Source organism: Toxorhynchites rutilus, chromosome 2 (assembly GCF_029784135.1).
Source record: "Toxorhynchites rutilus septentrionalis strain SRP chromosome 2, ASM2978413v1, whole genome shotgun sequence".
NCBI classification, from domain to species: domain Eukaryota; kingdom Metazoa; phylum Arthropoda; class Insecta; order Diptera; family Culicidae; genus Toxorhynchites; species Toxorhynchites rutilus.
This window is the reverse complement of record NC_073745.1, coordinates 169,792,738-169,805,056: the sequence shown is the minus strand read 5'-3', so window position 1 is coordinate 169,805,056 and position 12,319 is coordinate 169,792,738. Positions and strand designations below refer to the sequence as shown.

Sequence of the window (12,319 nt, the reverse complement as noted above, 5' to 3'; positions counted from 1 at the left end):
GCTCAGTGTCGCATTGGAGGCGATTTTAACCCGTAATTGAACATTTGCGATGACAGTGAGTGGTACAGCTTTCACAGTTGGAATATTTCTTCCCATCCAGCTTGCGACATGTTGGGTTATAATTTGGACCCCGAACTCTATGTCTACAAAAATGTCCAACTAAATATGTCGCATTACAGGTCCGTCCAATTAGCTAAATGTCGAACTAAATGTAAATTACTGTACTTTCAATCTGGAAGCAATTTAATTGGTGAAAATTGAATAATCGAGAAAGTCCCCAACCATCAAAAAGCTCAGCACAACTGCCAAATTCTCATACTCATCATATCTTGGCAAACAAATTATGAAAAAATCAGTTTGTGTTTTATTATTATTTTGGATAATATTTTAGAATGCATTGAACTGTATTTCGTAAACTCTTTTTTCAAAGGTTTAATGGCCCTGATAAGCGCCGTGTTTTATGGAATGGTTCCAATTTAGAAAACTTAGTACTCGTGGTTTTGAAAAAAAAAAAACATTTCGAACGTCCTCGATGCTGCCTTGTTCTGGATTTGCCACCAAAGCAGTTTGTATAAAGAACAAACGTTTTTCTTCTGCTACCTGCTGCCGTTTTGCGATTGCGTTTGCCACTCGCCACTCGCTGCAATTGCCTGTTGTTGTCTTGGTGTCCACGGAACCGATTGTGGTCTGTTCTGAATGCGGGTTTTCTTATCGTCGCGAGCAGCTTTGCCAGCTAACTCGATAACTTCGGCGGCCGAAACTATATATCGCATGCTAGGTGGACTGGTGCATTGGTACTAACGCGCTCGGGCTAGCTACTCTTGCGCAGAACTCCAGACCAGCACGGTTCGAGCGGGATTTTGTCTTTCCCTTCACTTTTCCTCCTTTGCCATGTCCAACCATGGCTGCTTGTTTTGGTTTGTTGATCTGATGTGATGCGAAACGATGTGGTGTACGGTTTGGATGAGAATGATCGTTACGGAAGGAAGGAAGGTGTTGTATTATAGAGACTTTAAACTTTTTCATTTCCTTCATCTCTAGCCTTGAGAAATGCCCTTTGAAAACTCTACTCGACTTTACTCCAGCGCTACCACCTCCACCCTCTTGCCTTGAGAAAGGCACTCGATCCCTCGCCGTCCAGCTCGTCTAGCAACGATGTTGTCCAGTCGGTGTCCACACAAAGAATGATCGTTACGGAAGGAAGGAAGGTATTGTATTATAGAGACTTTAAATTTTCAGTTCATTCGTCTCTAGCCTTGAGAAAGGCCCTTTGAAAACTTTACTCTATTCTACTCCAGCGCTACCACCCCCACCCTCTTGCCTTGAGAAAGGCACTCGATCCCTCGCCGTCCAACTCGTCCAGCAACGATGTTGTCCAGTCGGTGTCCACACAAAGAATGATCGTTATTTCGTTATTATAATTTCGTTCATATTTTTTCTTTTTCCTTTCCAATCGTGCTTCTTTGTATTTCGCTGCTGCTCTGGTTGCCCGTTTTGGTCGGTACGATTTGAGGAGCACAAAATGGACCAATCAAAAATGGGCACATAGTACATTTGGACAATGCTTGATATTTCACAATTATTCAATTATTTATCTCAAGAAAAATGAAATGTTATTCGTTATGATAGATGCGTAGATATATTTCCTATCAATTGATACAAAAACCTTTGCGATCTATTGAGTTATAAGCTCGAGTTATAAGCGTTCCAAATCTTGCATTTTTTCCTACTTGTTCAGTGCCTAGATTTTCATTTCACCCACTATATCTTCCGGTTAGACGTAGTCCTACGTCAAAACCAAACGACGATATCCAAGTTGGATTACCACTGGTGGGGTCCAATCTTAGATCGAAGCGCAGCGAAAGCAAAGTGAACTGGATTGCTCAACAGTCCGATGCCGAATGAAAGTTTGCATTTTTTTTTGCATAAATTCATTTATATTTCTTATACGTTTTTGGTTAATACAAAGTTCTATACATTTTAATTGGCCAGCTAACGCTTCACATCTTTGTTCATTGAAAGTTTGCATCAGCGAGATCCACTGTTTATACTCTAGGTAAGTATTCCCCTTCAAGACTTTTCCTTTGTTCACGGAGACATTAAATCCTACGATTTCCCCTCCGTTGGTCGTCGATAAGTTGCTCGTTATTGACAGCTCTGTTCGGGAAAGTACACAAATGGACAGAACAAATGTATGGGAAAATGGAAACGCTGAAGTTTTCATGAATTTTAACCATTTACAAACCAGGGGATTCTAATGTATAACATATTAAACAAATCTTAGGGAATTTCCGATTCGTTTAGTATGTAAATCGCCAGAATCCATTCACGGCTTAAATAGTTATTAACGTTAATTTTATTTCATAAAAACGTGACCTGTTTGGCACCCTTAATGAAAGACGTAGTTCTACGTCAAAAAAATTAAAGTGCCTATTATTATAATAACTAATTAGTTTTTGAGAAGAAATCATTATTTTCGCTACCTAAAACAACATTTTACAATCAAACTACTACTTATTAACGGTCACGTAAAAAAACAATATCTTATTGGTAGTCTGACGTCTGCTTTTGAAAAAAAGGCGCACGTGGTGGTGAAAAAATTGACCATCCCTGCTATAGCGGATTTAGCACAAGGTTTTTCATTTATAACGAGAGACTGACTAACATCTATGAGCATGGATCAATTGAAGTAGGTTGCGTCAAATTTCGGGCGAAATTCTTCAGATATTGATATTGATACAGATATTGAATCACAATTCATTTGAAAAATTCGCTAAAGAGTCGCTGAGACCTTGATTTGATTCAGCTTTTTGATTCAGCTGAAGCACGCATAACAAAGATTTGACTAGAGAATAAGGGAAGCTTATGATTATGTTTCTAGCCTTCTAAATACGAACAAACTGCTCAAAGTAAACATAGGTATAAGTGAGTAGTTATCACAATCTCAAAACTCAAAAAAAGTGATATTGTTTGGGGCGCCATTTTCATAGTTTGCCGGGGGCGCTGTCTACCCTCACTACGCCGCTGGCTGGGATCACCATCACATGATGATTAATGCATGGACGTAGTAGCTAGAATAACACAAAAAGATGGTCATTTGAGGGCCTGAGTTATAAGCTCATGATTGGTCGCTTAGTAGCGGACATGCAAGCAATTAGGCTAAGTCCCCCGTTATCGTTATCGTCAAATAAATGTGTGTTTTTACCATTAATCGCGAGTTGCCCGTTACCAATCCATATATCGGAACAAGCAGATATTCTTTTCTATGTAAATTTTTATTGAGGGAATGTTTATTGAGAATCTTTATGATATATTAGCTACGAAAACCCCCTCTGTTCTGTATGACGAGCTTAAAACGTTTCTCAAAAGAATCGCACGCCGTACGCACCTGGTCCATCGACATCTCGTCCCAAATCTTGGAAATGAGTTTCTTAAATTGGTCCATGGTGCTCACTTTATGTTCGCTCTGCTTGGTCAGTATGTACGACCATACATAAAAGTCCAGGGGTTTAAGGTCCGGGGAAATGGGAGGGCACAAAGTCGGGAAAATCAGTCAAATTCTCCCGACGCCATGCTTGGACGTTTTTCGCCGTGTGGGCCGGTGCGCCGTCCTGTTGAAAGACGTAATGATCCTTCCCGTAGAGGTCCCGATGTGCCGAGACCACAACCTTCTCCAGAACCTCGGTCTTATAGTACGCGGCGTTGACTTCCACGATTTTTCGATAAACACCAGTGGGAGCTACCCACTCCTGGATATGGTCCACCTAACCATCACCGACGCGGTGCTCTGGAACCGCGCGATGTTTTTTTATGTGGGACGGGGGGATGCCACATCCAGATCAGCTGCGGTCTTCCAGATCGAGCGGTTCTTCGGCAATGTTATTGTTGCAAGCATGAGAAATAAAGTCCAACACAATAACCTCGAAAAGCTAGCACATAGGCACACGATTCCTCTTAATTCTTAACATTCTAAACAAAATGAACAAATGTGAAAAACGATAAATTCAAACAAAAGCAACCTATCGCGGTAATCGAATGGAATCTTCTCCAGTGGCTCCTCTAATGTTCCGAAAGATTTGCGTTGTATTCTACATTTCTTTCTGAAATTATTGCATCTCATGTGTACGTAGTTCTCGAACCGCTAATTTGCTTGATGATGAACTTCAGGCACTCAGTTTCGATTTTGACATGCAGGTTTAACGCATATTGTTGAATCAATCGACGTTATCGCAGCAAATGGTTATCAGCATTTTGCCTAATCATCAAACGGTATGCGTATAAATTCAGTGAGCAGTGAGAATGTATGAAGGTATATCTACCAATGCAGTCTTGAACAACTGAACAAAAGCCTTGTGTTCGTATCCGATTTTGTAGTCCGTGTTAGGACAACACATTGCGGAGTGCGAAAAAAAAGCCGATACAGAAGTACCCCCGGTTTGCATGAATCAACAACCTCAATTTCTACTCTTTATTTTATAGAGGCTTTAAACTCGAAAGTTCATTCGGTTCTATGTAGTATCTGAAATCACGATTCTCCCAGGTTCCTCAGTTCAGAGGTACGTGTTAGGGAAGCATATTCCGGTCTGCACAAAGACAAGCGAGTACAAAAGTACTCGCAGCTCGCATATATTTGCAAAGCAGATTCCCCCAGGCACCTTGGTTTTGAGTTCTGTGTTGGGGAAACCGTAAATCGGACTAATAAAGACGTGGCAGTTAAGGCATTTAAATAACGCTTGACATTTCACCGTTATTCAACTGTTTATTTCATGAAAAATAACATTTTATTCATTGCGATACATGCGTAGAAATATTTTCTATGCAAACATCTTTCCGATCTATTAAGAAATGTTCGAAATCTTTCATTTTTTATTGCATGTTCTTGCATGTTCATTCAAGGGATGAGCAAAAATCGATATCGAAACTTCCACAACGCTAATGTATTTTGCGTTGCCACGTTCGGTGGAATCACGAGTGATGTTTTTGAAATTTATAGGGACATATAAAATCACATTCAAACTGTTGCTGCTCGCAGCTCTCGTTTCATCTTGTGCGGAGATTTTAATGCAAGCCACACGCTGTGGAATAATCATCGATTAGAATAAATTTTAATATGAAAAAAATGAAACAAAGATGAAACGCTATATCACTTAAAAAGAAATGTTAGTTGTGTAAATACCCAAAAATCATTAATAAAATAAAAGTTTCAAGTAAGTAAAACTGTTGCATTAAGGTGAAGGTGGAAGCTAGCCATTGTAGTAGTATAGGTAAACCCACGTGTAAAAATTGGGTAATAGTGTTTGTGAGAGAAGAGCAAAGCACATGTAAATAGATCAATTCACTTATCAGACTGTGTGGCGCTACATTGACACGAGTCTTTGAATACATTTGAAAAAAATAACAATTCAATACTGAAGTTAAATGTATGAACGATATGTTCCGATGAACGATTGCAAACATAAATATATATGGAAGGTGCATTTGAATATGAAGTGAAATTCTGATTATACGCGAGCGTAACATGAGCAAATTTATAACACATGCGAATTGGGGCTCTTTTGATATTAACAAGTTCTTCCCATAGTATCGATGCTGATAATTCCTCAATTTTTTTCCTTCGTTGGTCGTATCGTTTTCACATATTCACGTTGGAGAGCCTTAACCCTTCTCTTCGTTGGCCGAGACATTTAGATTGAATGTAATACTTTTCCATTTATTGTTTTTGAAAGCATAGGGAGCCGTGGCAGTGTTCCGAGCTCTGTAATACAATTTTCTTACCATATGTTAAAGTTGCTAAAACTTACATTATATACCCATTAAACGTAAAAATAATGATTGTATTGATATCAACACAATTTTATCCTATTGATTTTCATAACATGAAACGCTATAACTCAGGAATAACATTTTATTGAGTGGTTTTGATAGCTGTTTCGATGATGTTGTCTGGCATCAGTGTCGAAAAAATAACGATGCTTTCACCAATACAAACAAAACCATTGCCGAAGATTGAAAAATGAAAATTTAACTTTCAGAGCACTTGCTCGAGTTTTCCGACGTTTTTCACTATACAGTGCGACAGCAGGTGAAAATTTAATATCTTGTGAGTAATCGATTAGAGTTTGGTTGATATTACTTCATGGGAAGTGTACGAAAACGATCATTTTCTTCACACTGTTTCGCAAAATTATTGATTTTCGGGCGAGGGGTGAGGGAGGGAGATGAAAGAAATGAGCGCCATTGTGGCAGCCATTTGTGGCTAGCTTCCACCTTCACCTTAAATGGACAAATGTCGCATCGAATAGAAAAAAAAGTTGATCGGTCTGGGCCTAGGGGCACGGACGAGATTTTGACATAGGACTGTGATTGTGTGTAGTAATTGCATTTGAATTGAGTTTTTTATTGTTCAAAATCTATAATTTTTTCTCTTTTGATACATCAAATGGAATCCCCGAATAAAACGTTTCTTGTGTGAAATTGTATCCTTTAAACGGGTTGGATGAGATAAAATGGTAGAATCGGGGAATATTATGTTCAAAAATGTACACAAAAATACGGAGGCTATCTGGCGTAGTGGTGACATCCATACCTCTCACGCAGAGATCACGAGTTCAATTCTCACTCCCGACATTCTTCCAAAAATGGAAGTAAAAGTGACGAACCAGCCGAAATGTGTTGAAAGTCACTATAATAGAGAGAAAAAAAAATACACAAAAATACCACTATAGCCATTACTACCCTTTTCTTCTGTTTATTCAATTATGCAGGAGAAGATGAGGAGTTATCATTTATCATTTTTAAACACAAGTCTAAATAGTTAAGATCTACATAAATATAAGCCTAAGTCAAATAAATCAATGACTACAGAAATATACCATAGATAAAAATAGCATTTTCTCCTTCGCTGCCAAGTTGTCCGGAACATTGTTTGTAATAACTTTATAGCCAGATGATGTATGTTGAGTATTCTATGGCCATCAGTGCTCTCTTGGGAAGTTCGTGAATGGGCATGTGCATTCGAGGAAGTGAAGCGGGTTTCTAAGAAAGACATATATGGGGAACATGGTATTAAGACTATTATAATCTGATATGCGTGACTATATCCTTTTGAACTTTTAAATCAGCAACCAGTTAAATTTATTAATTGCATTTGTTACATAACCAAACAGCATGCTTAATATTATGACATCTTGGACCACAATTACGTAAATTGTTAGTAGGATGAGCTACACGATAAAGACACGAATTGATTCCGAATTGATTGATCCTCGAGGATAATAGAGTAGAACCATCTTCCAGGAACATCCCTCCATTGATTCTGCCTACTTATAAGTGGCTATTTGTCCGAAAAATGTAGAATAACACCACCCATTCACAATGTGAGCTAACGCCCGTATGTAGACAACAAAATTGCTCGTTGCGTAGTGGGGGGAAACGAGTGGCTAGTAAAATCAAAATAACATACACATTTAAAACGTCAAATTGTTTACATTTATTACTTTTTTCGCTGTTCATGTTTGAAGCAAGAAAAATGCTGGATAAATTTCCTGTTTAATAGTATACAACATAACATATATCACAATAACGATTTTGCGTATTATGCGTTTGAAAACTCTTAATGAATCGTTACATTTTTCTTAGAGTGACCCCCTATATATATATATATATATATATATATATATATATATATATATATATATATATATATATATATATATATATATATATATATATATATATATATATATATATATATATATATATATATATATATATATATATATATATATATATATATATATATATATATATATATATATATATATATATATATATATATATATATATAAATAAATCAAAGACATAGTCCTATGTCAAAACAGCTAACCACAGAATGTTTTTTTTTTGCATTGTTTCAGATTCAACGAATGGTCATAAGTGGTGGAAATTTCAAGCCAGACACACTAAAACCAAAAGAGGTTGTGTCTTTATTACTGGACGATGAAGAAATCGAGCTTCGATGTAAGTGTTTTTATATACATATTGTCATTTATCTCGCTCGAATCGGTTGGTAATTGACAAATCTGTCATTTGCATAATTTGACAAATTGATACTGTCTTGGCTAAATCTTTCAATTGTCTGATTTGTTCATGTTATATATTTCCTTTTCTATGGTTAAACATCTTTTTTTACATACATATATTGTTGTTCATCGGCAACAACTTGTATCTAATAAAGATAGACAAAAAACCGAGGAGATAATTTGACAAATTGATACTGTCTTGGCTAGATCTTTCCATTGTTCGATTTGTTTATGTTATGTATCTCCTTTTCCATTGTTAAATATCTCTTATTTACATACATCTATTGTTATTCATCGGCAACAACTTGTATCTAATCCAGACCGACAAAAAACCGAGGAGAGAAAAATTCTTACTGAAGATTGTCCCAAGTACGATAAGGAACGAGATAGAAAACGAAAGCAGATTACATCAGCAAACAAGGTACGTGTTGTAAACAGTCTGAGAACAATCGTATGTCTCAGCCACCACAGCAAGAAATTAGGTTAAATACTTTATTAAACCTTATAATATTTTACTCTTTTCTAAAAGAATTTTAATGTTTGGTGAATTTGTTCACGAATTATTAATTCTGTGAATAAGATAACGGTACTCGGTATGAATAAAATATTATTGGCACGGAAATATAACAGAATCTCTTTCAAGGAAAATTAATTCCGACTAGTTCGACACCCATATCAACATTCAATACGACCGCGAAGAATTAATTCACTGCCTCAGCCGATTTAACACTAAACCCATCAATAGAATCTATTTTTATAACTTTATATCTTATGTATGTATATCTGCGATTTATCCAGGGCCCAGAACAAAAGAAAGTCAAGGCCACTGGATTCCTCGATGCTGATGATTTAGCTTTTCTTGAGTCAGGAGCGGTGAGTCCAGCTGGTAGCGAGCAATCAAATACGAGCGGCCATATAAAGCCACATGAAATAAGCCGCGGTGATGATTCGACTAATGATGATTTGATAGCCGATTGTGAGAACACAAGTTCGATGCAAACTTCGGGTAAGTTCAGTTATCTTTTATTTATTTCTATCTTGTTCATCTGACAGATTAACGAAAATACAAGCATGACCCATTTCAATACTGTGACTTAATCATACAACCAGGGTCTCACAAATTCACCTCAATTGACACAACTCACTCAATAATAAGCATATCGCATTTGAATTCGCAGATGACTCACGCTGCAAAAAATATTACTATTCTCTTTTCACGCTTAGTAAAGAAAAATTACTTTTCCTTCATACATGTGTGTTTCGTTTCACGTAGTTTCGTTTTATAATTCACCCTGAAGCGAAGTTATCAAGCGTCATGTTGGATGTGAATCTAAATATTCCAATGAAAATTCGTTGTTGTATCTTAAACATACTCACTAAAATTAATGAAAACGGCGAGGTGAAATTATGTGCAACATGTCTGCAGTAGTAATCAGCTGGCTTTCCAAATTGGAAGTGTTACGCCGCGTGTTTCTTGACATTGAATTGAATTGAAATACAAACCAACGATTACAAACTACATTTAATAACAGATTAAAAAGAACAAACAGTGTTAGATAAAAACATCATAACAAACACTATCCATTTTGTTTCCATTCCCTTTCGTTGACATCGGAGCGCTCACAGCTAGGACTGTCAGATCGAGCCACAGATTCTTAGCATAGTTGCCAGTTGATCTGCTGTCTACAACATCTCCCTCTTCAATAGATGGGAGACGGCGGGGGTCTTCGGATCCTCGAAGACCACCGAGGTAGAGATACCATCGGTTGAGCCTCAATCGCCGATTCATAGTCGTTGGATTCCGTTGATGATGTCGACGGTGAGGACAAAGGCGCTGGACTTGACTCCAATGGAGGCGACATATCATGTCGCGAAGTTGAAGAAACACGCCTCGCTGGTATATTTTGCAGCGTTCGTTCGGAACTCAAGAGTCCCGTTGCAGAACTTGAATGTTGTGTTGAAACATGCTGCAATACAGTCGATTCATGTGTTGGTTTTGCTGGTTCCTTCATATTACATGCTTCCAGCAACACGTTAAGGGGTAGTGACTAGTAACTGGAAGCGAATCTGACCGCTTCTTTGACAGTGGGTCTACAGTTCGCCTACGCAGTTGATTCAGGTGGAAGCGCATCACATTTCTTTGTTCTGTCCAGACGTTGTACATCACCTATTCAATTCCCTCGATGATATTGCGTGGAACCCATTTCCAGTGGTTCTTCCAAAAACATTCGCATACACAATATCGTTCTTCTTGAAGCCTTTCTGATTAATAACTGGCCGATCTGACACTTGAACAACTGGAAGACGAAGTAGATATCTCAGACGGTGATTTGCCCTCCTATAATGAACGATTCGGCGTGCTGCGATTGGTGAGCACTTTGCGAAGCGTAGCATCTGCTTGAATGCACTGAGTTACAACTTTGAAACTGAGAGGCAACACACTGTTTGATCCAATTTTATTTCACATCTTCACATCTTCTGTTGGAACTGTATTCGAGATCAAAATGTTGGAACGTATTCGAGATCAAAATCGTAAAGCAGCAATGTAAGGACCGGAATCCACTTTTTCGAACCGAAAATTCTAGGCAACGGGGCATGGTCAGTCAGCAGACGAAAATGTCTCAATGTCTCCCGAAGATCATCTTATGAAACTTCGTTATTGCGAAGATGATTGCCAGACCCTCTCGATCTGGTTGGCTGCAGTTGCGCTCTGCCTTAGTCAGTGTCTTAGAAGCGTGCTGAATCGCTTTGATGGAACCGTCGGGGAATCAGCAGAAACGACTATCTATATCCTCGGATCATAGAGTGTCAGTAAAACGGCTGATGAAAAGAAAGCTTTGAATTGATCGAATGCAGCATGACATTCTGGTGTCCAGAGAAATTTTGTCTCTGTCTTAAGCAAATTGTCGAGGGGATACCGCAACTTCCGCATGTTCGGGACAAACATCACATAATAATTTATTGTCCCCAAAAAAAAGAGCGCACACCAGAAACGTTTGTGGGTGGTTTTAGCTTGACAATAGCTTCGATTTTGTCAGGATCTGGTTGTAACCCACGGGAAGCGATGATATGACCGAGATACCGGATTTAATTCCGGCCAAACGAACACTTCTCTGCCTTGATAGTGAACCCAAACTCATGAATTCGCTGCAAAACAGCTTTCAAATTGCGGTTATGTTGTTGCTTGTTCTAACCACCTACTATTACGTCATCGAGGTAGCCAGAACAACCCCTAAGTTCAGTTAGCATGGCATCTATAATTTGCTGAAATGCACCTGGGGCAGCTTTCACACCTGGCGGCAAACGATTGTAGTGGTATAAACCGCGATGTGTGTTGATGGTAAGAAGATTCCGAAATTCTTCGTCGACTTCTACTTGTGAAAACGCATCGGAAAGATCTATTTGACTGAAGACTCTACAGGTTTCGAAAAAATGTCTTCAGGCAAAGGGAGAGGATACTGGTGCGATTGGAGAGCAGTGCTCAGTCCCTTAGAGTAATCCCCACAAATCCGAGCTGTACCATTCTCTTTACGGACGACGACGATTGGAGCAGCCCATTCCGAGTAATCTACTGGTGTCATAACCTTTAGCTGCTTAAACTGATCTAGTTCACAATCTACAGCATCGTAAATGGCATACGCGACCGGACGTTTTGGACGAAAAACAGGCTTGCAATTTTATTTCAGTTCCAAATTCACTTTAATCCTTGTACATAAACCCAGCTTGTCGCTGAAAACGCTCGGAAACTCAGACTCGGGCGAAGAACCAAAATAAGACGAATTCAAAATATGGTTGCAGAAAGCGTCCATCGGAACTGACCATAGTCCGAAACTGTCTACCACGTCAGACCTAAGGAGGCGTAGCTGCTTCTCAGAAACACGGATGAGTGGGTTCTCTCATCAATCGTAACATCGCAGCTGAATTCACCTTCAAATGGTAATGCAATGCCAGTAGCAGACTTCGCCTCTACCGTTGCTGGATCCAAGACAGGACTACCAATCTTCCGCCAAAGCTGCTTGCTGATGATGGTGATATCGGCGGCAGTATCAAGCTGTTGACGCACTTGAACCCCACCAAGTAAAACGGGAACGAATCTCCTTCGCTTCTGTACAGAACACTCGTTCACCTTCACCATCCTGCTTGCCACGATCAGCTTCCTACGCCTTCGCGTACTCCCCCGTGCCTTCTTCGCACTCTTGCAGTAACCTTCACGGTGTCCAAACTGTCCACAATTGGAA

The 12,319-nt window shown here is 38.8% G+C and overlaps 1 protein-coding gene across 1 annotated transcript in view; it reads left to right on the top strand.

The window, feature by feature from the left end:
- The window catches only part of LOC129770904 (chromatin-remodeling ATPase INO80), a 151,543-nt gene that overhangs the window by 84,826 nt on the left and 54,398 nt on the right, over positions 1-12,319 (top strand). The window contains exons 10-12 of the mRNA XM_055774081.1: positions 7,917-8,019; positions 8,402-8,502; positions 8,880-9,087. Of these exons, the coding sequence (XP_055630056.1) occupies positions 7,917-8,019; positions 8,402-8,502; positions 8,880-9,087 (412 nt within the window). The remainder of the gene's footprint in view (positions 1-7,916; positions 8,020-8,401; positions 8,503-8,879; positions 9,088-12,319) is intronic.